Source organism: Hypomesus transpacificus, unplaced genomic scaffold, assembly GCF_021917145.1.
Source record: "Hypomesus transpacificus isolate Combined female unplaced genomic scaffold, fHypTra1 scaffold_27, whole genome shotgun sequence".
Lineage (NCBI taxonomy): Eukaryota > Metazoa > Chordata > Actinopteri > Osmeriformes > Osmeridae > Hypomesus > Hypomesus transpacificus.
In genome coordinates this window covers 45,904-73,734 of record NW_025813796.1, presented here as the reverse complement: position 1 = coordinate 73,734, position 27,831 = coordinate 45,904, and the positions used below count along the sequence as shown (strand labels likewise).

At 49.6% G+C, this 27,831-nt stretch overlaps 1 protein-coding gene across 3 annotated transcripts; it reads right to left on the bottom strand.

The window, feature by feature from the left end:
- Positions 1-27,831, bottom strand: LOC124463149 (splicing factor SWAP). Of its 3 annotated transcripts, none has more exons than XM_047014915.1 (11): positions 26,385-27,831; positions 25,750-25,913; positions 24,587-24,718; positions 22,573-22,652; positions 20,139-20,364; positions 19,552-19,649; positions 18,267-18,432; positions 12,325-12,589; positions 11,829-12,014; positions 11,492-11,585; positions 1-143 (listed from the first exon to the last, which is right to left on the bottom strand). In XM_047014915.1, the coding sequence occupies exons 2-11, from the start codon at positions 25,784-25,786 to the stop codon at positions 27-29; spliced, it is 1,401 nt and encodes a 466-aa protein (XP_046870871.1). In that variant the 5' UTR covers positions 25,787-25,913; positions 26,385-27,831; the 3' UTR covers positions 1-26. The 3 variants fall into 3 exon arrangements, with proteins under 3 accessions (XP_046870871.1, XP_046870870.1, XP_046870869.1); XM_047014914.1 differs by having other exon boundaries at positions 25,750-26,527; positions 27,449-27,535; XM_047014913.1 differs by having other exon boundaries at positions 12-143; positions 27,449-27,830.

Genomic DNA, 27,831 nt, shown 5'->3' with positions numbered 1-27,831 from the left:
CAGAGAGAGAGCTACTCTGGGAAATGTCAGCCGTGACGGGCTGGGGTCTGTGTCTGTGTACCTTTAATTAGCTTGGCATCTTTCAGCGGTTTGTCGTCTGCCTCCTCTTCCTCCGGCCCCACGGTGTAGGGATTGGAGGCTCTCTACGACGGGCGGGGGGGGAGACAGAGAAATAGGGAAGGAGAGAGACAGAGAGAGAGGGAGGCGAAGACAGAGGGAGTGAGGGCAACAGGGGGAGGGAGATGGAGAGAGGGAGGGAGGGACAGGGAGATAGAGAGAAGGAGGGAGATGAAGAGACAGGGAGAGAGAGGGAGATGGGGGGAGAAGAGTGGGGAAGGGAGAGAGGGTGAGGGTGGAGAGAGAGAGAGGGGGAGACGGCAAGGAAAAAGAGAGAGGTTTGGTTACAGTCTCAAATGTCAGGAAAAACCATTTTCACAGTCACACCACAGAGTCGCCGCACACACACAAATGTCACGCCATGTCCACTACGGACCACAGTGTGTACCCTTCAGCCCTGGCCACTGAAGGAGGGGTGTCATGTCTGGAACCCCCCCCCCAGCCCCCCCGCGGTAGACAGACCCGCGCGCCAGAAAACCCCTCCAACATGCATCAGTGCGCACAGCCCTTCGTCTGAATGCTTCTCAGGTGTTTCAGAAGGGGCCGTGCTGTAAATGCCCATCAAAAGCTGATAGAGTGAAGAGAGAGCGGGAGGGCGAGAGAGAGAGAGGGCGAGAGAGCCCAAAGGAGAAGCTCTCCATCGCGTCCCCCCCGTCGTCCCCCCGCTCATTTCCTTAAGGATGACAGACTAGACACTGATAATAGGGCTCCGTATATGTATTACACCGCGATTGCCAGGCAACAGGTCAGGAGAGGCGAGCCGCGACACCTCCCCTTGTGATGGGGACGAGCTTCCACCTGCCGGCTTGCTCATCTGACAGTCAATTGACTGGAGAGTGGTATGGGGGGGGGGGGGGGGGAGAGGGAGGACATGGGAGAGAAACAGGAGAGAGAGAGAGAAACAGGAGAGAGAGAGAGAGAGAAGCGAGAGAGAAAAGGGAGGAGAGAAATAATCTTGGGTTGTGTCGCTAACGGAGGTTTTTCAATATTTTACAGTTCTATTAAGAATGTGTCGAGCGGCCCCCTCCAGAAAGGCCCTCAGTGGGATATTGGAGGTCAGGAGACCATTAGCCCCGCCAGGAATCAGTCTCACTCCAGATGAGCCAGTATGACGGGCCCACAGAGAGAGCCAGATGAGATTCACGCCCGGCATTCCATGCCACCCCTTAGAAGAGGAATATGAATAGGACGAAGAAAAAGAGATAAATATAAAGACAGTAAAGCACAAACGGAATGCTTTGAATACGCATTCAACATCCATCAACAAAAGGGGAGTTTCCAATTCCGAGCATTTAAAAAGGGCTCCGATAGAAAGGAGAACATCTTTTTTTTTTACTTAAAACACGAAAGAAAAAATCACCAATGCAATCATTCGGCGGTGCGTGCTGGTCGACATGGCAACGCCGGTCCGTCGCAATTCCTTCCTCTTCGACCCCGGCAGGGTTGCGTAGACACACCGCCGCTATCTTACACACGGGCTTCATCAGTTCTCTAAAACCCTCCCCTAGGGCTGGACGTCTTCATGCAGCTATCTATACATTCTATGCCTCTGGTCTGTTGACCTGCTGCATCCCATGACAGGTCCTGCCACGGGGAACGTCTTCATGGCCACCCAAGCCACCCCAGTCACCCGGCCACCCCAGCCACCCAGCCACCCCAGCCACCCAGTCACCCCAGCCACCCCAGCCACCCAGCCACCCCAGCCACCCAGCCACCCGGCCACCCCAGCCACCCGGCCACCCCAGCCACCCGGCCACCCCAGCCACCCGGCCACCCCAGCCACCCGGCCACCCCAGCCACCCGGCCACCCCAGCCACCCGGCCACCCCAGCCACCCAGTCACCCAGCCACCCCAGCCACCCCAGCCACCCCAGCCACACGCCGCGTTCCCCCGTCTTGTTACCCCTCCCAAACACACCCTGACACGCCGCCAACGAAAGAGAGGCAACACCGTGAGATCATTTTTGCATCACACACACGAGTGGGCAGGCATGATATGATTACAGTGCGTCTGTGTGTGTGTGTGAGACAGACTCACGGAGGGAGGGGGGGGGGGGGGGGGGAGAGTGGGTGGCTGACAGGGGAATGTACGAAGACGATGGGTCAGGAACAAATGTCGGAAGGCTCTAATGGACACACGGCTGGTCGGCGTCAAGGGGAAGACTAACATGAGGCCAGCCCACACACACACAGCCGCACAACACCTCCGCTAATAAGGCCCGCTCCGAGATGGTGGGACCAGTGATGTCACCGTGAGGCCCGGCCTCGGCACTCCTCGGGGGGGGGGGGGGGCTGGGTCTCGGTCGACTGCCTCCTTCCGGGTCCAGAGACCACTGGGAGCACAGGAAGCCTTTATCAATCCACATCTGCGGAACATCTCTCCCGCTCGTATCACAGCCCTGAGCGGTGGAAATCCAGCGCCTGGCATTGTTAGATAACCAGAACAGCAGTGGCTTTGCAGATACAAAGACTGCTCTTTGCCCTCCGTGGTAAGCTGCTGAGTGGAATGAGGATAAAAAAAATAAAATAAAAAAAAATAAAAAATAAAAAAAATAAAGAAAATGATGATTCAGGCCACGCTAGAGTGAGAAAACCTCCAGAAATGCAATTCGGAATGTTCCAGGCCCTTCTCTGACAATCCAGTTGTAGTTAAACAATGCTCTCAACACAGAAAGGAAGGATTTGACAATGTACAAGAGGGTGAACGCCCCCCCCCCCCAAAATAAGCCTCTGGCAAAGATGTTTGAAAAATATCTGCTGTAAGTGATAAGAGTTGAGGTTTGAACTCGGTTTTAAAGCGGCTCCATCTTCACCATCCTTGAGAGTTCGTTTTGATGTTGAGTTGGGAAGTTATGAGAGCAATCATGTTACATCTGCAATTTATTCGTATTAGTCTCATTTTTCAGAAAGATTGGGAGCTGCATCGGAAAAGCGATCAAAAAACAAATCTCAAACAATGTCAAACTGACTGTTAGCTGGGAATAAGAACTGAGAAAATTAACATGAAACATTAAAATGGTGAGACAAAATACTTTTTGGGGAAGTTAATCTGTAACAAATAAACACAGGGGGGAATTCATCTGTTATTCCTGCCGTGCACTCGCTAACAATGCAAAATAAGATACATCAGCGTGTATCTCATCAGCCTGTTCCAGTTGAATTTACCCAAATCAAGTCGCCTAATCGGCGCTGCTACGCTTCAGCACACCACTAATTTCAAGGCAGGCTTCAGCGTTTCTGCACCCCCACCTGACCCTGCCTTCACATTGCCCTGGTCTGGCCACAGTAGACTAGCCCTACATGGCCCTGGTCTGACCACAGTAGACTAGCCCCACAGGGCCCTGGTCTGACCACAGTAGACTAGCCCCACAGGGCCCTGGTCTGACCACAGTAGACTAGCCCTACATGGCCCTGGTCTGGCCACAGTAGACTAGCCCTCACAGGGCCCTGGTCTGGCCACAGTAGACTAGCCCTCACAGGGCCCTGGTCTGGCCACAGTAGACTAGCCCTTACATGGCTCTGGTCCTGGACTCTCCACGACCCTCACAGGGCCCTGGTCTGGCCACAGTAGACTAGCCCTACAGGGCCCTGGTCTGGCCACAGTAGACTAGCCCCACAGGGCCCTGGTCCTGGACTCTCCACGACCCTCACACAGAGATGACCCTCCCACCCTCATGTCACCCGTCTCCCCCAGCAGGCACCGTGGAGCAATGAGGAGCCCGAAGGGAGGCTGGAGGAGCAGGACGTGTTGCTACACCTCAGAGTGGGGCACGGCGGGGGGGGGGGGAGCAAGGACAAAACAGAAAGAGACTCCATGAGAGAGATCGCGTGAGAGAGAGAGAGAGGGAGATTGTGTGTGTGTGAGAGAGAGAAGGAGGGAGAAATAAGGGTTGGAGGGGTTCTGAATCACTCTGAATCAATAATGGAAAGCTATCGTCACACTCTCCATCAAAGGGGCACACCTACATTCGCACGCACACACACACACCAGGAGCAGAGCAGTCGCGCCGTGTGGCAAACCAAGCTTTAAAGTCAGACGGGCAGGTGGATGGATGGAGGACCGGAAAAGCGGTGATGAATAGATCTTTGTCGTGGGGGAAAAAGGAGGGAGTGAAGACAAAGAGGAGGGAGGCAGGTATGGGGTGAGTAGTCACGGCTCTCTCTCCACAGCCCCGGCATTGAGAACGAAAGGAAACGGACTTGTCGTGAAGAGAAAGAAAAAGAAAGCGAAAATTTTTTTTTACAAAAAGGAGTTGGAAGAAAGTGTAAAACCAAGTACACGCTATCGTCCCTACAGGAAGCCCTTTTGAAAAAGAATCGAATCCAAAATCAAATCCAGAGTTTCCTTTGAACGAGACAAAGCGGACCTAACGTGAAGACGGGGAGCGATACGGGGAGGATATCGATAGGCACCAGCTGCTTCCCCCGTCCCTCTGGGAGTGAGTGGGCAGAGAGTGGGAAGGCGGACACCGCGCAGCGTCTGGGCCCCCCCCCCGGGCCAGGCAAGCGTGGTCGTCCGCTGCCCCGGCAAGGAGACGCCAAAGTCGGCCGTGCCAAGCAGGCACAGCTGGGGGGCCCGACCGGAGAGGTGAGCCGCCGCTGGGAGGGGAATCGAAGGCGCGCGCACGAGCTTTTGCATTCATCAGAGAGCTCAGCAAGCTCGAGGTAAAGCCGGCCGCAGCGTGGGGGCGCCCGCGAGAAAGAACCGGAACTGCACTCCAGCGGCGCGCTGTGGAAAAAAAGTAATGAGCGCGTCGGAATATCAGGGATTGTGTGTGTGTGTGTGTGTTTGTGCTCCGCGACATACACACCCAGACAAGCAATCTCAAACGCGTCTTGGCCTCAGGTGGTCAAGCTCCTCGTGCAGCCGAGAGCTCCGAGCGAGAACACGTCGCCAACCTTGCTAATTGATGGCGTCTGCCTTCACGCGACGTTCCCACAAAGATGGGAGGGCTCTTAGAGGATTACGGCGTGGGGACGCGTCCAATCGCACGTTAATACCGGCGCTCAATGTGGCATGAGGGCATGTTGCGCAACATTCCCATTAAAAATAGATGTATTTTCCCCCTATCCTTAGAGAAGCATATTCACTGCAGCAACTCGTACTGAGCAGAGAATCCACTCACATTAGTAGTCCTCTGAATGCAATTATTTAGCAAAAACAAAGGAAAATATATTGCCCGTGTGTGGGAGAGAGAAAGAACCTGACACAGAAAACCAGATTTTTTTTTCCTCAGACTGGTGTGAGACGAATAGGCTACCAAAAGTCTTTTTTTTCGTTTTGTTTAATTCTTAATACGCACCTGCACCAGTCTGTTGGGGAGAATGGCGCAGCCGTGCTCTGGGCTAAAAACAAATGCGCTAACCAGGATACGTTCATTTACAAAAGGTAACAGGAGCACAATAATATGAAGCGTTGCTCGAGAAATGGGGAGTTGAGCTGGGAATTCAGTATGCAGACACCTAAGAAGAACAGCATAGCATTATCTACCCCTTATTGTTATTATCAAGGAGGCGGGGGGGATATTAAACTTCATTTTACCTTTGTTGTCATCGAAAAGCATCGAGTCATAATTGCGAGCGAAGGCTCATTCTCCACCTCCTAAGAAGGTCCCCATGCTTTCAATTAAATGGTAACAACATTTACTTAATGAGCCACTCAAATCTCGCTCGTGCTTTAATACAATTTATTTCTTCCCCCTTTTCATAAATAATAAAAGAGATTCCTCCCTGTTTGCCAGTCTATGTATCCGGGTGGATAAGGACCCATTTGAATAGCAGCCAATTATGGGCCGGCTCCTCACTCTACTAAGGGTCTGAAAGCCTGTGGATGCTTTTCATTAGGTCTGACTGGAGCGGCCGTAATTCCAGCATAACACAGAGATAGGTGCCAAACCACCAGGCTGAAGCTATCACCGCCATCAGGGCCTGAAGAAGTCATTTTCTTCCACAGGGAAACAGAGCGCAAACACACACACACACAGAAAGAAACAATATTAGTGATTTATGGTGAAGGAGAGATATGGCAGCAGCTGGCGTGATTACACCCAAGACCAACAACGGAGACAAATGTATAGGGAACGCCACAGACATACCCGGCTACCGTCACCCCCGCATAACTCGTCAGGAAATGACATCACCGGCACAAGCTGGAGCGGCCTTTATCCCGCGCCTTCGCTCTCGTCCCCCGCAACGCCGCGGTCTGAACCACCCTAACCAAAGAGGACCCAAACCGACCCAAACCTTTGAGCTGCTCCCTACTTTGATTGATTCCACAGAACCCCTATCTGGCTACCCCCATCCGTAACTACAAAAGCCCCAGATAATGAGTGTACTGAAAGAGACAATCCTATATTATAAGCTGAGCTCAGGGTTGATGGATCAGCTGGGTGTTTGAGAGAGCCTGTGGAGGCCGACAGCCACCTTTTGTTACAGGGCCCCAAGTTCTATACACACACACACATCTCCACATCTCTGTACTGAGGGGAAGGCTAATGGATTTGATTTGGCAGATGACAAATTGCCCTCACAAAAAGCCTGGAACACAAAATGGAGGCGCGTTTGATCCCTGGTCCTGGTCGGAGGCCTATGGTGAAATCTACAGACAAACACCAGACCCCCGACGTTAAGTATCAACGTGGTTTACGGCCTGGTAAGTCTGGGTCATGCTCATAAGTTGGCCCCAGATGGCATTTTATTTACTTTTTTTTCAGCCACAACCAAGAAAAGTGTAAAACAATTGCGGTGTGATTGTTGCTGACTGAAATCGACCCTGCACGTGTGCGCTTCTGAGAAAACGCCACGCGTCGAGCTCAAAACCTGCCAAAGACATTTCAGCACGTGACAGAAAAACTCTGAATAACAAGGATTGATTGGCCCGTTGAAGTTCACTGGAATGTCAAACATTACGTTTAGACCAACACCTGCCACGTGAAGTATGAGCGCGCTGGAAAAGTGGCAGAATGTTTTAACTCTTGACACCCCGTTCACGGTAATGGTCCTGACATCATAACATGATTTCATGCATAAGACTAATTTCACACACTGGGGAGTTGAGAGTGGAAATCTAATGAAAGAACATGGCTTTTCGCTCGCAGTGAAACAAATGTGTGTGTGCTCCAGTGTAGCTAAGTCCATAGGACAACAGATCAGCGCCCAGATTATTCTCTCGTCCTTTCCCTGAACCCAATCTCCCTTTCAAATCCACTATTCGACCACATCAGAACCAGTCAGAACCTAATGCCCCTCTGGGCCGTTTGCCTTCAGTAGGATCATCAGATCCCATCCTGAACCAGGCCGGGTTTGTAAAAACACCCCGTCTTGCCCTTTTGAAGGAGACTCTGGGCGCTAGAAATCCTCATTGAGCATAGCTCGCATGATCCGATTCAGTGGCTCCGGAATGACTGCAGTGATGGAATTGCCACGGTGATTCCGCTGGAGGTGCGATCGCCACGGGAAGAAGCCAGGAGGAGATGGAGGGTGGGGGGGGAAGGGGTTAGGCGGCAGTCCCTCGGAAACGATGACGTCTGTGATCCGAGGGGGGTCAATAGACATGACGGAGCTGACCTGGATCAGGTGCTTCTGAAGCGGTCGGTTGGAATCTCAAGCGGAGCTCATGCCAAACATGCAACACAGTCACCGCAAGCCCCAGGTCTGTAATCATCACCCCCCCCCCCCCCTCCTCCTCGGTAAGCATGTGACCAGATAGTCACAAAGCAGTCGGGCGTCTCCGACCGACCAGATTGCAGCTTGACGGCGTCTCTCTGTTGCCACGGTAGCTAATTGGGAAGGATCTCTCATTGCTGAGGAGACACAGTTTGAATGGATTAACAGGAAGTTCAGCTGATGTGACCCGTCAGCGGTCACGGGAGGAAAAGAAACAACAAGCACAACAGTTAGTGTGGCCTCATTCCAAGTCTAGAAATCTCCTTCCTCTGTATGTCACCGGCAGGGACTCTATATCACAATATTGTATCTCAGTCACAACATGTTATTCCTCTCCCTTGAATTTACATTTACATTTAGTCATTTAGCAGACGCTCTTATCCAGAGCGACTTACAGTAAGTACAGGGACATTCCCCCCGAGGCAAGTAGGGTGAAGTGCCTTACCCAAGGACACAACGTCATTTGGCGCGGCCGGGAATCGAACTGGCGACCTTCAGATTACTAGCCCGACTCCCTCACCGCTCACCGCGAGAGAGAGCGAGAGAGAGAGAGAGAGAGAGAGAGAGAGAGAGAGAGAGAGAGAGAGAGAGAGAGAGAGAGAGTGTGAGAGAGAAAGACATTTTTCCGATTTGGTGATAATCATTCCATCACTAAACCAGGCACAGGCTAAGGATGGTGGAGACACCTGACAGGCTGGTATAGAGGGACGAAACGCCCCCTCCTGCCAGATGGGGGGAGAGGAAAAAAAAAGGAGGGAGGAAGGAGGAGAGGATGAAAAGCAGAGGCATTTAGAATGCCACCAGCTTTAGAAAAGAGTTTCGGGAGCGCCAATGTGATTACTGCAGTCTCTGAAAGAAGGATTCGATTTGAAATGATCCACCAGAGACCCACATTCCATCTCTGAAAAGAGGCTTGCCTCATCTCACCTTGCAACCAAGCCTCCATCCCACGGAAAGAAAACCGACTAAGCCATGACAAAACAACTGAAATCCATCTTATTACACCAAAAAAGACCATAAAACAGACATCCACACACAAACCGGCACTCAGGCACCAAGTCGGTACTCCCCCCTAAAAACGGTACAATTCCAGTATTTCTGAAGTGACGGTCGTACCGTACGGAGAGGGGAATTTTCAAACGCTGACGAGCACGGTATCAAAAAAATACAATCCACAAAAGTTTGTCGACAAGACAAGTGGAAGTGCCCCGTATGGAAACACTTGAGATGTGAGAACGATAACAATGACAACATCTCCAGAATCCAATTTGCAAACAGCACCATTCAAGTACTTTATGGTTTGCAGCATTCTGCAAATGCAATACCTAATACTAAGGCATACAAAAGGAAGGCACAACAGGCTTACATATTTTTTTACAGAGGCTTTTATATGACAATGTTTGCCGAAATTTGGGGTTTGGGATGGATACAAGCTCTGTTGAATCCACTTTCTCAAATTCTTACAAATGATGTTCCACGTCAAGATTTATATTGTTGAGGTCTACAAAGGATCTCTAAGTCATGTGCTGAGTTGGCTTAATGTCTACACTTAGTCCACACAAATATTTTGCCTTAATTAAGGCCTACATGTATTGTGATTGCTGATGTTGTGTTGTTGGCATAAGTACAACCTCAGATATTGTAGGTGACTGGTACTGTCAACAAACGAGAGTTGGTCAGTAGCCTATTTTCGTTTTTCTGCTTTGGTATCGAAAATGGTATCGAATACCGTGAAATTTCACTGGTATTGAAATGTTGGTACCGTGGCAACCCTAATCCACCCACACAGACACGTAATTACCACAACAACAACGACGACACCGAAAGGATTAATGTCCTATTAGACAGAATATATCCTATAGTTCCGTTCTGGCATTAGTGTTGTTTAAATTGAGATCCCATTTTCTAATTAAAGAACTTGAAGCTTCAATCCATCTTGCCCTGCCAATGGCCCTGGTTCTCTAAACGTATTCAACTAGGTGATGTATAGACAATTTATATCCAACACACACACAACGTCTGAAAGCCGTTTAACACACAAAGGGGGGGGGGGGGGGGGGGGGGGGGGGGGGGGGGGGACGAAACCAGTCTTCATATTGCCATTCTTCCATTCCCGTTGGTTCATTTCTTTGATGTGCCGCTATTAGCTCAAGCCTCAACGTGCGGGGACTACAGATAAACCACTTGAAGCAGTTGTGAGCAAATGGATTTCTAAATGTTTGTCTTTCCATTTGCGCTCACCCTTGATACCGTTGTTTTTATAATATCCGGCGTCAAAGCGCCACCCTCCTACATAGAACCATTAGGAAACACCGGCGGACTCGATATCCGTTAGCTAACGACCAAACAGAAATGAACGGGGATCTTTAGTGAGGGGTCCAGAGAGACGCGCCAGTCGCTAACAGCCCACGCCGCAAAGCTAAACGAGACAAACCTTCCCCGAGTGAAAGTCAAGAGGATGTGCCCTGCAAAAAATAGCCCGAATGTGAAATCGCATCGCTAACGTTTGGAAATCTTGTTAGTGTGCTGGGTTGATGGGATAAGCCTGTGTGATGGGGTAGGGTCTAATGGATCTGTAAGAAGACACAAAAAAAAACCTGGCCGGTGAGGCAGGTTTACCGTGCCTGGGGAGCGGGGGGGACATGGGAAAGGCGTCTGGCTCACCTGCCATCCACTGTGTTCAGCTGGGTGTGAGGGAGGGGGGGAGAAAACATCTAGTGGAACTTGTTCCAATAAAAGAAAAATGAAAACGAAGTATGGCATCAACACTAAATGCTTTACTTAGCCTTGGGTTCATTCGCACATGTGGCTTTGTTACACTTAAAACCCAAGGCCCTTATTCAAATTCGGAAGGAGGAGGAGGGATAATGAAGTAGAGAGAGTGAAACAAAGAGGAACTGCGAGAGACAGAATTAGTGTGTCATGACAGAGAGAGAGAGAGAGAGACAAGGAGAGAGAGAGAGAGAGAGAGAGAGAGAGAGAGAGAGAGAGAGAGAGAGAGAGACAGAGAGAGAGAGAGAGGGAGGTAGACTGGAGGCTGAACAGGCAGCTCAACAGGTGGGAAGGAGACAGCCATCTGTCTCAGACCAGTGAGCGGCCTTGACGAACAATACCAGAGGCCGTCGTGGTGCGCTTCAAACAAACCCCTGAACAGCCCCTGAAAGGGCTGTGTTAAGGAGAAAGCCAAATAGGAAGATGACTGTCCGAGACTGACTGCGTTGCTCCAGTAAGCCCAGGGCTCGCTCTATTAGTGAAGGCGTTTGATCTGTGGACAGTGGGACAGGCTTTTCACACACAGTCTTATAGCCTGTCTGATCTCGGGCATAAAAGCCCTCGTGATGCCGTGGTACAGCTTTGAAAGAGCTACCCCTTCTGAACACATTGACGAATACATACAAAAAAAGACAGCGCTATGCCAAGAACGATGAGCCCAACCCCAGGGGGGGGGGGGGGGCTGTATCACTCTACACGAGCAAACGCATGCTGCGCTCAGGGAGAGAAAACACAACAGGGAGGGAGGGAGGGAGGGAAGGACGACCCCTCCCCCCCCCCCCCCAAACGAGCGGATGTGCGCACACGCACGGCATACAGCAGCGCGGTCGGAGATTGGCGTCGGCGTGATTGGCCGACGGTAACCGTGAAACACAGTGGGGTTCTTACTCAAATCGGCCATTACATTTTGCTACAGTGCTCGCGTTCATTAAGAATACCTCTGGCCGGCTGTTTGCTTCCTTCTGCATGAAGTAGTGCTTCTTGAACTCGTAATAGGTGTTGTACTGGTTCCAGGACTGCAGGAAGTCGAACCTGTAGAGTGCACAGATGCATACATCAAGCAAACAGGCAGATTCAAGTGAGCAGGCTGCCTTGGGGTGTGAGACCGAGGCTGAAGGCCCGGGTTGGTGAGTGGGGTGTGGGACCGAGGCTGAAGGCCCGGGTTGGTGACTGGGGTGTGGGACCGAGGCTGAAGGCCCGGGTTAGTGAGTGGGGTGTGGGACCGAGGCTGAAGGCCCGGGTTGGTGAGTGGTCATCCGGGCGCTCCGGGCTCACCGTGGGTCGTTCTTGGCGCGGACGCTGGTTTCAAACTTGTCGCCGTTCCTGGCCACGTACTCGGCCAGCTTGTCGATGACGGGTTGGATGTCAGGGGGCGGAGGGATGATGGCTGCGGTTGGGGCGGGGGCAGGGGTTGGGGCTGGAGCAGGGGCTGGAGCAGGGGCTGGGGCCTGGGGCTTGGAGCTGACCAAGAAGAGAGGGAGAAGGAAGAGATGTGGTGAGGGAAAAGGAATGAAAGCAAGGAGTGAGATGCTGAACACTGTATTCCAGCAGAACACTGTATACACATATATGCATTTTTCTTATCGTTATTCTCTTTGGTACTTTTTTTCTTTTGGTGTTTTCATGCCTACAACGTGTCTGTTGCCCCAATCATTTCACTGCTCAGAATATCCAGTCTAATGATGTGCATAGGACAAACAAATCTCTCTTTGCCTCATTTGACAAACAGGTTTCTGATACACCAAAAGTTCAACAGCAGGTGTCCACCCACCTGGTCTCTGCTACGACAGGGGGCGTGGGGACGGGGGCACGCTGGTGAGGGGCTGCGACCGGAGCTGCTGTGATGATTGGCTCGGGAGGCGGAGGGGGCGTGGTCCCGGGAGGAGGCGGGGCTCCGGTGCAGGAGGCCTGTCCCATCATGCCAGAGGGTAGGGAGCTGTAGTAGGCGTTGGCGTCGATGCCCGGCGGAGGCGGGGCTAAGCAGTAACTCCCGTCGGGAAGCATACAATACCCATAATACATTGCGGCTACATTGGCTGCAAAGATAAAAAAAAAGGGGAGGGGAGGCATCAATAAAACATTTCACAACAACGCTTCAGGCGTACATCTGAACAAATGCTCATACATAAAGTTGCGTGTTCTCCATCAGCTAGCAGATATGTGTTTGTATAGCATGCGACAGCTTTGGGTATTCATCCTGGCTCTGCGTGGGAAGGGATATGGCGGATGTACGTTCAGGTCTGCCTTCATCGCTAATGAGATCTTGGCCCCACCATAGGCGGAGGCAACGATTAAAGCCAATGCGACGTTGAGAGCAATTCGAAATTAAAATAATCTCACGTCTGGATCAATGTCCACTTAATTAAATTTACCGTGAGGGGCGGAAGAGGAAAATGGGGACAAAGACATATTTATGATTCTTTTCTTCACGTCCCAAGTCATTAGGATCAACCGGTATTCACATTTAAATGGTAATGCTTTAAAGGAGGATATTGAAAGCATTAGAGCGCCAACACAATAAAGAAACAGGGACACACACACCCACACCCAGAGTGTACAAAACACATTTCATAAACCGGATACGAACACAAGGTCCTTGATGGGTCCTTCTACGCCACGGGGCAAGTCAGTCATCAGCTGCTTTTCAGAAACGCGGCTCTAACGGGGGTGAGAAAAAGGAGTGACACCTTAAACAACCGTTCGAGGTGAGGCGACGCGTGACGGATGGGCGCACGCCAGGTCTGGCCCTGGGATCTCGGGAGGTGGCAGGGCGCGCTCTTCCACGAGGCGTCCCGCTGCCAACACTGGGTACCAAGCAGCAGCAGGAACAGAGGGAGAGCAGCTGGGGGAGGCAGGAGGAGCATGGCTGGAGTGGATGTACGTGATGGGGCTCCGAGTTCTGACCCCCGTCCCGATGGACATTGTGTATGTGTGTGTGGACGTGGGGACGACCGCTCAGCCACCTGGGGTTACTCCCCAGGTGGCTGAGCGGTTAGGGAATCGGGCTAGTAATCAGAAGGTTGCTGGTTCGATTCCTGGACGTGCCAAATGAGTGTGTCCCTGGGCTAGGCATTTCACCCTACTTGCCTAGGGGAGAATGTCCATGTACTTAAGTAAGTCGCTCTGGATAAGAGCGTCTGCTAAATGACTCAATGTAAATGACATCTATGAATGTGTAAATCCATGTCTGTAAACAAAAAAGTGGGCATTCTTGTGCCATGCACTGCCGTGGGACTGTCGAGGCGTCCGGTGGGTTAATTGCTGCCGGCATATTCATATGTTTATCACAGTGGGGAGACGGCCTTGGCTTTCGTTTCATTACATCCGGCATCCACTCAAGGGAGTGAAAAGACGTGGAGGAGGGCTGACCGATTCAACATGCGTGCGCTCGCGCTTGTGACAATGCGCCCCGCGTGTGTGGGTGTACGTGTGCGTGTCGCAGCCTGCTGATCAACGATCTGTGCCTTCGACGGCAAAGTGTGCCGAATGAAGATAAGGCAGTGGTAGCGAGGGGGGGGGGGGGGGGGGGGGGGGAGTGAAGTCCGGCCTCGTCAGTCAAATGAGAGCGAGGACACTCGGTGCGATATTAACACATTAGTCACCGGACTGGCCGGCGTGTCATGACACTTTCCAATCCCCACGTCGGCTGGAAGTGGCATCCTGCAGCGAGAGCCGATCGTTTTGTGCACTTGATACTCATTTGTACCCCTGTTCCGTTTCCCTGGGCGCCAAACAAAGAGATTAGGATTCAGCGACGGATGCTTATCCGCTCGATTGTGCCCCCGCTCGGATACGACGGAGTCTGAGATGTGGAGGAGCAGGAGCGGAGGGAGGGAGAGGGAACGAGAGCGAAAGAGGGGATGAAGGAGAGAGAACCCTGGGACAGAAGCGAGGGTGTACTCAACGTCAATTGTCGAGTGTTGACTGGAGGGAGAGGAACATGCTCAGGGGGGGGGGTTCGATCGCCACACTACGCGACGCACAACCCAACAATAACGAGGCGCGATGGAGATAACAGGCGCTGTGGGTGCCCCCGACGAAGTTACGGGCCCAACGTGTTTGTGTGGAACTCTGGAGACGCGGGGTCACTGCTGTTCATTCGGCTCTCCAGATGATGGTGATGATGATTATTATGCTCGTGGGCAGCTCTCTAGCGCGCCTCTGTGAACACAAACAGCTCGCGGCGCAGTGGCACATGGTTCAGGAAGCTACAGCAACCAATTGATACCCATCAAAGCTGTGAGTGTCAAGGGAGGCGGTTAGCACACCTTGTAATCCAATACCGAGCCGGCTGTTAGAAGAACTTTTAACTCCGTCCTTGTACAGTAAAACTAGGACACTCCGGGAAAACTTCCTGAGGCAAAGGGTTGATCTGAAATGAGAAACTGGGTCCCTCTGGGTAATGAACGGCCAACATTACAAATGCAGGAAAAATGTCCGGAAGAAACAGACAAACTAGCGTTGCTCCGCTAGGGACTGACTCATTGGTAGATGCAGCATTTCCTTCGACAACGAAGCACAGTTCAGAGGTCGGACTCTGCAGCTGCCTCTGCAGAGGCAAGTAAATCGCGTTAATGGAGACATCTGTATTCACGGACCAGCGGAGTCCAATGAGCCTGTGCGAGGGAACGTGGGCTGGCTACCGCAGCGTCGAGGGTGGCAGAAACGGAGCGCTGGGACTCGGAGGAGCGGGGGAGGCCGCCTTAAGAGTCGTCGTGGACGGATGTCCGCACGTCTGAGGGCTCAGTACCGGAATGTTAATCCCGAACACCCGGTTTGAGTGGCACCAACCGGATAGGGAGCTCGCAGACCGGGGGGGGGGGGGGGGGGGGGGGGTTACGAAATGCCTCGGCTACAACGAACGGCTACAACGAGCAACGAGCATCGAAAAGACCCATCTTCAAGGGCTGAATCTCCCCCCCCCCCAAAAACGATGATCTTGTCGGCTTAAGCCGGGAACATTACAGATTTGTGTCTGCGTCTGGTGGTGGTGGTGGGGGGGGAGGATGACGGGAGCGAGAGGGTAGGACGAGGGGCGTTCTCCTCCTAATCTCGAGAACGGAACGCAGTGGAGCTCTTCCTGCGTGGATGATGAAGACCACTCGAGCCAGCGCAGCATGAACCGTCTTCTCCCCCCAAAAAAAGTTAGACTTCTTTGGGGGGATTCTGGATTCTTCTCTAGACAAAAAGGGAGTCAGGACGAGCGAGCGTCTTGCGAGGACGTCTGTGGGGGCCCAGCCTGTCTAACCCAGCTGGGAGCCAACGTGAGAGAGTTACACAGCAAGAAATGATATGCTGATTGTGCATCTGCGGTTCTACTGCTAGTTCGGCTTGCTAGGGCAATGCAGGCCTCCCTATGAGTTCAACAGCACTTTTTTGGAGTGTGTCGCTTAGGCTACAGTGCCTATGAGGAGCAAAGTAACCTCTGCATGCAACTGAGCCAAGCCAGAGAAATATTGTGTGGGTTTGAGAGAGAGAAAGATAGATTGCGTGAGTGTGTGTGTAGAAAGGAACCGGAGACTGCTAGTAGAAGCAGCGAACCAATCTGTAGCTCTGCCAACCAGCAGCGTTGGATTCTCTCCAGCAGTGCTCCAAGCAGAACCGACATCAACACCAGAGTCAAGGAACAAGGAGGCAGGACAATGCTGCTTCCACGAACATGTTCAAGAGTGAGGCCGGGTCAAAAAAAAACCCTCATGAAAACTGTCAAAACAATCAAGCACTCAATAAAACATTGGAAGAATACACTGTAAACTAGTATCGATCAGTGTTTTAGTATTGAACTCAGTTCCGAAGTTCATGCTGAGTGATTCTTTCCTGCGGGGGACGGGGGTTGTGTTCGGTTCCAGTCTAAACCGCTACGGGTTCAGTGGCCAATTCCTGACAAGAAGCTCTCCTATCTGAGAAGCCAAGAAGAAATAAATGGAGTGGAAGTCAACGGAAATGAACAGAAACTCATGTGGTCCCCCCGTCAGGTACTAGATTTCACGCTTTTTCTGTACAAAAGAAAAATACAGTGCCCTCCAAAAGTATTGGAACAGTGAGGCGAATTCCTTTATTTTTGCTGTAGACTGAAAACATTTGGGCTTGACATCAAATAATGAACGTGAGACCAGAGATCAACGTTTCAGCTTTTATTTCCAGGTATTTACATCAGGATCTGATGCACAACTAAGAAAATATCACATTTTGTTTGAATCCACCCATTTGTCATGTGATCAAAAGTATTGGAACAGATATACTTAAAACATATTTAAGTGAATAAGACTTAATATTTAGTTGCAAATCCTTTGCTTTCAATAACTGCAGCAAGTCTGTGACCCATTGACGTCACCAAACTTTTGCATTCTTCCTTTTTGATGCTTTCCCAGGCTTTCACTGCAGCCTCTTTCAGTTGTTGTTCGTTTTGTGGGGTTCCTCCCTTCAGTCTCCTCTTAAGCAGGTAAAATGCATGCTCTATAGGGTTTAAGTCTGGAGATTGACTTGGCCAGTCTAATACCTTCCATTTCTTGCCCCTGATGAACTCCTTTGTTGTTTTGGCAGTGTGTTTTGGGTCGTTATCTTGCTGCATGATGAAGGCTCTGCCAATCAGTTTGGTTGCATCTTTCCTTAAATTGGCAGACAAAATGTTTCTGTAGACTTCCGAGTTCATTTTGCTGCTGCCATCATGTGTTACATCCTCAATGAAGATTAATGAGCCCGTCCCAGAAGAAGCCATGCAAGCCCAAGCCATGACATTACCTCCACCGTGTTTCACAGATGAGCTTGTGTGTTTGGGATCATGAGCAGTTCCTTTCTTTCTCCAAACTTTAGCCTTTCCATCACTTTGGTAAAAGTTAATCTTTGTCTCATCAGTCCATAAAACTTTGTCCCAGAATTTTTGAGGTTCATCTCTGTACTTTTTGGCAAATTCCAGCCTGGCCTTCCTATTCTTCTTGCTAATGAGTGGTTTGCATCTTCTGGTGTAGCCCTTGTACTTTTGTTCATGAACTCTTCTGCGAACAGTAGATAGTGATACCTTCACTCCTGCCATCTGGAGGTTGTTGCTGATCTCACTAACAGTTGTTTTAGGGTCTTTCTTTACAGCTCTCACAATGTTTCTGTCATCAACTGCTGATGTTTTCCTTGGTCTACCTGTTCAACGTCTGTTACTTAGTACACCAGTAGTTTTCTTCTTCTTCAGGACATTCCAAATGGTTGTACTGGCTATGGCCAATGTTTCTGCAATGGCTCTGATTGATTTTCCATCTTCTCTAAGACTCACAATTGCTTGTTTTTCACCCAAAGACAGCGCTCTGGTTTTCATGTTGTTTTCACCTCTGAATACAGTCTGCATAGACAAAACCTATCTTACCCAATCTGAACCTGAGTGTAGACATTCAGTGGTATTTATTGATTGAATAATGTATGTAATAGGACACACCTGGGCAACAAAACACACCTGTCAGTCACATGTTCCAATACTTTTGCTCACGTGACAAATGGGTGGGTTCGAACAAAAAGGTGATATTTTCTAATTTGTGCATCAGATCCTGATGTAAATACCTGGAAATAAAAGCTGAAACGTTGATCTCTGGTTTCACATTCATCGTTTGATGTCAAGCCCAAATGTTTTCAGTCTACAGCAAAAATAAAGGAATTGGCCTCACTGTTCCAATACTTTTGGAGGGCACTGTATATACATATTAAAGAAATAAAAGAGCGTGTACTCACAGTCAGCAGCGTACTCTGCTGGAGTCGTGGTCACGGCTGGCTCTGCCACTTCCTCCAGACGGGTTACCATGGCGGCGGCAGCGGCGGCGGCGGCTCCATTCTGTTCCTGCTTGGCTTTCCTCACCAGCGCTGCCAGGGGATGGTCCGGGTCCATGACTTGTAGAGGCTGCGGCACAAAATGACCCACCAAGGAAAAGGTTTTCAACTAGCAACGCCGTTTGTCATTCTTACGAACGGAGGAACCGTGAGAGCCCATTATTTCAGGGTTTGATTGATGTAGGATTAAAAACACGGAAAGGTCTCAAATAGAGTGTGGCAGTTGCTTGTCTTTTGACTCAGTCCTATGATGGAAACTCTTGTGAAATCCTGTGAAATCTGCGAAAATCAAATAGTTATGCTGGCAAAGTTATCCAAACCTTTTCAAAGACCCAACTTCAAAGTTCTGAAAGAAAGATGTAGGTCTTGATATTCAGGTTTGAAGTCAAACGAAGCAATGGAAAAAGTGCCTTTTTATTTTTTTATTTAGAGAGAAAATCAGATAATATATTTAAAAGCCTTTTATCTCACCATTTACCCTGCGTAACTCACTCAGAATGACAACAAGCAGCACTCATTAAAATCCAGAATTTTAAATTAAGATATGGGAGAGGAGGAAAAGACCTGATAGTAATTTGTCCTTAGCCACAACTAAAAGGCGGGAAAAAAAAACAACAACTAAAAGTCCTTTGAAGTCAGGCCCAATTACGCCTGTGAATTTTGCAATGTAATACTAATGCTCTTCTAATTCAGAAATGTATGACTCCTTAACATAAAAACACAGATCCATCTCAATTAGCTGGTGGTTAAACCACATCAATTATGCAGTACAAGCTTTAATTAAGAAATGATAGGGTCGACTCGGAACATGCAAATGTTCTACGGATGACAGCTAGGATCATGGCCTGAGGTGAGATAGTTTGACAAGTGTCTCAAGCCTTTCCTTTAACCTACGAGAACGAACGCCAAGAGAACAGGTGAATTTACTTGACAGTAGAGAACACTAACCCTACAGTACATGTCCTCATTTATCTAATGGCGAGAGTCCAGACTTGTCCAATGAGAGGCTACCAAGATGGATGAAAACCAAATGGATCTTTGGTGGTGAACGACCCAGGAATGACCTCTGTCCATTTCCTTTTCTTGTTCGTTAATTGTAAATGGGGCCAGGACACGTGATAAGACCCTTGGTGTCATCTGCTTTGTGTGTGTGTGTGTGTGGGGTGGGGGGGTTAGGTGATGCCTTTACCTTCATCAGCTCCTCCAGACGAGAGCTCTTCTTCGGAGCGAACAGGCTCGGGTGGAGGTAGTTGCCGTCGCCGTCGTCGTCTGAATCGGACTGGGATTCTAGAGAGAAACCGAGGGGGGAACACAGGGAGAGCTCTGTAAATGTTTGAAGAAACCTCCGTTAAAACACCCAGAGTCGGTCGTCTCGTTGCATTATTCAAACGCAGGACAGAATAACATCGAGGCATTTACATACTGCATGGTGTGTATGCTCCAGCATGAAGCATGACACAGTCCCTGCACATCAAATGTGTACATAGATGAGTAGATGGTAGCTCAATTTATTTATTCATTTGTAACAAATACATGTTCTCACGTCAACATAAATAATCGTAATCAGATGTGAGCCAACATTCTTATAAACATCATAAATAATCCTAAATATACATACAGTATAAAGCCATTATGAAAAACAGTAGGCCGATGTAAATCCGGTGTTATCGTGTATTATTAAGTCCAGTGCAGTGACTATCGTAGTAGTATCATAGAGTGACATATTCTGGAAGCCCACTTACTAGTACTGTGTGTGTGTGTGTGTGTGCCCCCTACCCTGAGACTGGTCCTGCTTGCTGTCAGAGGGTCGGACGTAGCGGCCGTCCTTCATGGCGCGGAGGATGTGTCTGTAGTAAGGGTTCAGGTAGTGGTCGAAACGCAGGAAGTCAAACTGAGAGTTCCCAGATTGCTTGGCTTTCAGGACAATCTCAAACTGCGCCCCCTGCTGGCACACAAAGTTGGCGGTCCGCTCGATGATGGCGTGGGTCTTGGTGGTCGCCGGCTGTAGAGAAGGCGGGACATTAAGAACCCTTTTAAGCACATGATCACAACAGAAGTGTCACTCGAATGGGGGATGAAAAGGATAGGTTGACTGCCAGATTCACGATGGTCCCGGGTGGAATCTTTCCGTACTATGGAAAAGTTAAAGGGGTTATTGACTGTTTTTTTGGAGGGTATTTCACACTGTTCCTTTAGGTCTTTGAATAGGTTATGTAACATTGGTTGGGTTGGAAATGGCCCGGGTGCTGTTCTATGCCCCTTGATGCTTCCTGTGATTTTGTCCCGGGAAAAAACGCTAGGTTTTCTCCTTTTATGGTCATGCTCATTAATATATAGATGAGCTGCGCACTAATTGGTTGGTTTACAACGAGCGAAGCTGCGGCGCAACACGGCCAACAACACTCACTGAAACAAGAAGGTGGAGACTTGAAATAAAAGCGTACAAATAAATCTATTGCGTCTACACAACACTGATTTCAACAGATTGACTAGATATCATTTGAAATTATTACGTTAGTCGTTTCCACTTCTGTTGTCGAAGCAAACAGGATCGACTTAGGTGGGTAACGTTAGCGCTACAGCTTAGCAAACAAACTATCGTGATTCAACTCAGCTTCAGTTAGCTCTAGCTATCTTGCTGAAAAATTGATCTGGACAAACATGCATCTTGAATCTTGAACACAGGTTATTTATGTGAATGAAACACAGTACGAACTGCACAGGGATCTTCTCATAGACAAATGATGGCCCATCACAGCCAATCAGAGTGTTTGGTTCCTTGGGAAGACTCTTGAAAAGTGGCAGCATTCCCAGTACAGTCTGGAACACTGCATTTCCCACTGTAGTCCATTTTCAATATGTTCGAAAAACGTTCTTCTTTGTAAATCTGTGGAAGTACACAGAGCGGCGCGCAGCAAATGTTAGGGCGTGACAAAGGTGCAGACCAGAGCCACCAAACTGTAAATGGACTTTGGGGTTCACTGTGTCCATTTTACCCACTGAACTGTCGTTATTCAACTGTGACAAGGTAAATTCGGTTCTGCAATCAATGACCCCTTTAACACTATTTGACTGTGACAAAAACAGGATGAATCACTTTAATACAACACACAAGATTCGAGAAGTTCCTCCCAAACCTCCATAAAACACATCCAAAATGGAAATCGGTGGGACCGGACGCGATACATTATTCAATATTGCTCTGACTTGTACTTTCAATGATTAATCCTCCTAGTTATCATTCTCCTTCTTCTAGCCAGAGAGCACGGGGGCAAATAAGAGCAACAATCTTGGAAAGAACACACATTTCTCATCAAGATGAAAATCATGAATAATGAATACAAACTTTTGAGGCGGGCCGGGGGGCCTTGGGCACCGCGGCATCCGGCTGCGCCGCCGCCTTATTGCATCCTGATCCTCAGAGGGTCTGAAAGGGCTACGCTCCTTAAAAGACCCCACAAATAACCTCGCGGCCATTAGGAAGATGGATGAGGACAAACACTCTTCCTTATGGAGTCGTGGTAACCACTTCCCCCCCCCCCCCCCTGCCAAACCTCCCTGCCGCTGGCTGAACGCTCAGCCGTGTGATAAAGGAGGGGAATCACCGGTGGAGGCCAAGATTAATAACGTAGGCCGGACTGAGGAATTTGCCGCCTTTTAAATGAATGGATGCTTCCGGATGGGAGCAATTGGTCAGGTTGGGTCTCTGGCATCGAGAGCTCGTTAGAAAAGAGAAGTCATGGGGGCGAGACGGAGATCACACGGGTGTGTGATGGGAGATGAAGTCTGAGAGCAGAGACTAGCAGCTGAAGGGTCACTTTGTAGCTCAGGCACCACTGGAGGGGGGGTGTGTGTGTGTGCGTGCCATAACCAGGGTCATACTGAGATGACAAGCTGGCAGTGACAATAACAACATCCATCTCGGGATCTCCCCCTGTTATGTCACTGTCTGTCACCCAGTGTCAGGTTTCCCTCTGATCAGTTTGTGGCATCAATATTATATACGTTTGGCTGACCTGCAGGTCTGGGTGACAGAATGGACAGTCAATTCTTCAGACAGTCTTTCAAAGTAGCGTTATTTATTTGAGATATTCCTCCCTGATGTCACCAAGGTAGACGCTATGCTACTTAAGTTCCAGGTTGGACACATTTCTGCCCGTTCCGTAGCCCTGGGGGAATCTGTCATGCAGGGTTAGGGACAATGACTCACCAGTTCCATATCGGGGGGGATGACCAGGCCTGGGGGGGCAACAAAGGGTTCCTCATTCTCCTCCGACTCGGCTTCCTCTGCTGGGGGGGGAGAGGGGGTAGGCACCAGGTGAGAGAGAGAGAAAGAGGGAGGGAGAACACAATAAGATGACGGCCCACAGTCGCTCAGGGCACGAGCACTCAGTCCAGGCCTCCTCCCCTCCTCTCGTCGCGGCCAGAGGCACTTTAGCCGTCAGCTTTCGTCACCAACTTTTCGGAGGTGGCGGCGGCAGTGCCTGCCGCGTTTGTTGGAACGGCACCCCCACTGCGCCACTGCGTTCACCCTAACACACCCATCCTCCTTCCTTCACAGACACTCTCTCTCTCCACTGTGGGAGACAATAGGCGGACAGGGTTGGGGAAATGAGATCAAATATGTATGCGGGTGTGCACTTTAAGGAGTCTACAGATGAATGGGGTGGGAGCACATTCATGGCAAATCTTCATCCCCCCATCTCCCCCATCCCCATCCTCCCACCTCCCCCCCCACCCCCCATTCCCCCTCCACCTTGTTACTCTTAATGGACGGCAATTTACTGCTAATGTAATCGCAGGCTGGGCCAGTCTCCCGAGCTCAACAGCCAACCATTTCCAGCCAAAAAAAGCTCCATCAGAAACGTTCGTCCCTTCCGGTTCGGTTCGTCGTGTCTGCTCTCGTCTCCCTCCCTCTCTCTCTCTCTCTCCGGGCGGGCCTCGTCGTGCCCTTCCGGTGGTTTCAGAAAGGCGTTAGCTCTGCTGAATGCATACTGGAGACGGGTGACTCTGGGCTAAAGGGACAAGCCCTCAGTACACAACGACGCTGTCTCCTCCCCAGCTAGCTTGGTGCTAGCTACCGGAGCTTCCTGCTGCCAGGTTTTCAACCATCTATTATTCAGCAGCTGCAGGTATGCTGGTAATTCCCCCCCCCCCCGCTGAGAACAGAAGCTAGGCTCAGCCCGGGTGAGGAATGGCCTGGTTAGAGGAGGAGACAGGAACTAGGACAAAGGGTTGGTTTGGATCGTCATGGTGACAAGAGCCTCTAAGGGTCGGATCAGGCCTGGAACTACAGTCACTAGTCCTCTATCAGAGCCGCTGTCAGAGCTTTCTAAATGACTTTAGCGAGGGGGGGAGAGAGAGTGTGAGAAAGAGAGAGAGAGAGAGAGGGGGGGGGGGGGGAAGAAAGAGGAGCGCAAAAAGGAAAGAAGTAAAGTAAAAGAGTAAAGCGAGGCGAAAGGGAGAGAGATGAGAAACAGCGCCCGAAAACTCCCTTTTTAATTACCGTGCCATCACACATCACTGGCGGTCAAGATGACACCGCTCCAAAGTATCGGTCCTGTCGGGGGGGGGGGGGGGGGTGAAAGCTACTTGGAAGCCAACAAGCGAACAGACCCTCTGTACCCGGGGCTGAGGACCAAGTCCAAAAATTCCCGGGCGAGGACAGGTGCATATGAATATGCATGAGTGGGCAAGGCTATTAGTATTTGGTTGGGGGGGGAATTCAGAATAGGATTACCGTCGATTTGTGGTTTTGCAGGTCCTTCTTTGGGGAGAAGACACAGGCTCTAGGCCCAGGTACATGGGCAGTGTGTGGGGGAAGACTGCGCTGCTGTGCAGACAGTGCAGGGACTGAATGAACCTCTCAGGTGATTAACAGTCCAGGCCTGTAGAACCGCTTCAAATTCACGGGAGAAACTTAGAAAGCGTGCCTTCCAGCCGCTTCTGGGCTTCAAATGGTGGTTTATGTGGCTCCGAGGGAGCCGACTATGTTAAAGAATTCATCGCGAGGTTTTTATTGAAGTTTATGTCTGGGCCTTTGCTGTGTGTGTGTGTGTGTGTGTGCATGTGTTTCTTGAGTGTGAGAGTTCATACGCTCTCTATCTAAGGCCAGGTCAGAGAAGAGAGGCTCTGTGTGCGCGGTTTGGAAAAGGCAACTGTATCACTATCGCTGTGTTCTTTAACGCATAATGGCTGACTGTGTGTGTGTGTGTGTGTCTTACCCATCTCCCTGTTGGCCTCCTCCTCCTCAGTGGGTTGTGAGGGGTCGTAGTAGTCAGCGCTGTAGCGGAAGCCGACGGCGTTGTAAGTGCCCTCGTCAGCCAGGGCCTCGCTCAGGCGCTTGTACTCTTCCTCTGGAACGGACAGAGAACCGTCATCGTGTGCTCACCATGCAGACTTCTACAACCGATGTGATAACAATTCAAATGATTTACTGGACTACAAAACAGTTTACAAGAGCACAACGTCCTTTTTTTTTCTCTACATAAGCTTTTCCTCTAACAAACAAGAGACCAGGGTGACATGTTCCAGAAGCATCAAACTATCATATATAACATATGAAAAGCAAATAAAATAGCAAAATAGATAAAAGGGATAAATTATCCATTGAGCCACAGGATGCCCAATAATAACTGAGAACAGGAAGTGAAAAAGTAGAGGAGAGCGGCTCATATATGTTGTTGTTGAAACACAAATAAAATAACAGACAGTGCGGTGCTGAATATTTAACACAAGTCGGCCCTGAGCTGTGTACATAAATAAAAAGCTTGTGCTTTAACGGCAAGTTATTCACGTAAACCAGAACAGAGCAGAATGGAGAATGCGAGAAATGGGCTATAAGCGAAAGTAACACAGACTTGAGACGTCCACTGGCAGGTGTATTATTGAAAAACCTCGCAGGAACAACATTAATGTTTAAGGAGGGCACTAGCATATTCCTCTTACGATTCAATCTGGTAGCTTGCCTGCTATCAGATGCAGCATCACTATTATTACACCTTTTTTGGGGGGCCTCCTCCTTGTCATCTCAAGCAGATGGCATAGATCCCCACAGACTGATGAACCTCATTGTCATTCATGGGCACAGTTCATTCGCTCGCACAGCTCACGGTGAACTGAGCAAACGCAGTTCAAATAAGTTGGAGTGCGGGCGTGCGGTGTGTGTGTGTATACGTGTGTAACAGACGTGGTCTTGCAAGTTCCGTCAGAGGTATACGGGCCACTGTCCGCTCCGACCGGGAGTCGAACTCACCACCTCTGACTTCCCAAGCGCCACCACTACCAACTACGCCAACGAAAAGCTAGCAATTCGTTGACGCGGGTGGCCTGTTACATACTTGAGGAGTGAGTTTCACCACACACCGGCTACACGTGCATGGCTTACCTTGTCGTGCCTCCTCCTCCAGCAGGTCTGTATGCATGGCCAGGTACCTCTCTTCATCACACAGGGTCTCGATCCGGGCCTCTTCCTCTGACAGCTGGTAGTCCCTGTTCCACGAGCCCGCATCGTACTCAGAGAGGTCATGCAAGTGACCGCGCCCATCGTACCTGTCGGGTAGGGACGAGGGGTTAGAGGGAAGGAAGACGCCAGGGGGTTTAAGACAACACTGACCTACTCATAACATAGGGGGATTGTCCTAGAGCCGAGAGTTTGCTTAGCGACAACAGATGTGCTACCTCAGTCACAATATGTCTGTCATAAGTGAGTGTATAGGTCGTGCTGGAACTGCGAAATCTAGTTGCAATACTGAAACGTAGCCTAGCGTGAAGAAACTCCCGACATGAGCCTATGTATACTTTGCTAGGAGGCTAACTAGGAAGCTTACTGGCAGTGTTGTGTTCCTTTCTCAACCATCCCTGTGTCATGGACACGAAAATAAATCGAGGAAAAGAAAAAAAATTGGAAAAAAACAACTCTCCTCTTACCTTACCGGGTTCAACTTTCCCCCCTATAACACATCAATCCTTCTATATCTGTAAAAAAGGGTACAATCCACACAAACCCGAGCACATAAATACCTAGCCGTAAGAACCCAAACGGACGATATTTTGCTGCGTTCGCTCCTCTACGCCACCTCTCAGTTCCAGTTTCTTCATCGAAAGAGAGAAGTGGGTGCTGGGGTTGGTATTCGGGGTCTGGTGGGACCCCTTAGCCTACCTCGCTGGGGACATAAGGTCTATGTTACGTGACAGAGAGACACACACACATACATTGGAAATAGGAGGTAGGCTCAGAAGGATTGGGGAGGCCAACAAAAGGATTCCAGCTCCCGGTTTAATAGAAAAGTGAGTTTGTTTCCAAAGTTCCTAAAGGAACATTTTACATTGGATGGGAATACAGTAATACAATATCCCACTGCCTGCAAGAGAGTTTGGTTAGAGGATCAAAAATATAAGCTAAAAAATATAAGCTAGTGGAGTACATTGTTAACATTCTTACATTATTATTAAACATGAGCGTAAATACACAAGATTGCACACATAGGCGTAGGCAACAGTTGTTTTTTGTTGAAAGTGCTCTGGTGGTCTTCACCATAGTCACATAAGATGTCCAAAATACGAAGCGAAGAAAACTTCATTTAACAGGCCTACGGCTGAACATTCCATAGCTTGGTATCATTGTACCTTTGCAAATAAACCGCTTATATTTGAACAATGAAACTACCAGAGCAAATTCGTCATACATGTCAAGACGCATTGGCCTCCCTGCGGCACCAGGACACTGGCGGAAGAGTAAGCAGAGAGCAGAATGACCAGCAAGATTGGCAGCTGAGCAGAGCCCGGTCTCAACTGGAAAGGACAATGCGTCTTGACATGTTAACATCGGGCCTAAAACCTAAAAGCCATTCTTTGAACTCACACTCAACGCAAACTAAATAAATTGATGTTTTATCAACAGCGTTATCTATGTCAGATGTTAAATAACATGTTGCCTTCTGTAAAATAACATCGGAACTGTCCCCTTCAGTTCAAAATACATTATATTGATAAGCTAACGTTAGCTGGCATGCTAACGTTAGCTAGCTGGTTAGGGTAGGAAAGTTGGTTAGGATAACGGTTCCTTTTGAGTTTGTTCAACCGACCTATCAATCAGGATGTCCTTGTCTCCCATCCACGGGATAAGATGTTTGCCATGCTCGTGGAATTGAGCCCTCTCGTCGTCTCGGAACACCTTGCACGCATAGCCGAAAACAAGGAGGTCTGCATATTTATCGCTGTCACTCACATCCTTTTTCACCGGCTTGTTGTTGTGATCCCTCTTTCCTGCGCCGCGCCGAAACATTCCAAAATCACAGGAGCTACGTAAGTGGACAGATAAATAAGTATTCGAGTGAATGCTATTCTTTAGTCTTCTTTGATTTGCTTCATTTAGATACACAAAGACAGAATCCCAGAGCTAACGCGTTTGTAAGACATTGTTTTTTCCCCTTGCAGCCATGATGGAAATGTAGGCAAAAGCAATGTG

Excerpts from the sequence above, each read along its gene's own strand:
- LOC124463149 (XM_047014913.1), bottom strand. The coding sequence starts at position 27,648 with ATGTTTCGGCGCGGCGCAGGAAAGAGGGATCACAACAACAAGCCGGTG. Across the intron at positions 24,719-25,749 it reads GGAGGAGGAGGCACGACAAG|AGGAAGAGTACAAGCGCCTG; the intron begins GTAAGCCATGCA and ends TGTCCGTTCCAG. Across the intron at positions 12,015-12,324 it reads CCTGTCGTAGCAGAGACCAG|CTCCAAGCCCCAGGCCCCAG; the intron begins GTGGGTGGACAC and ends CTTCTTGGTCAG.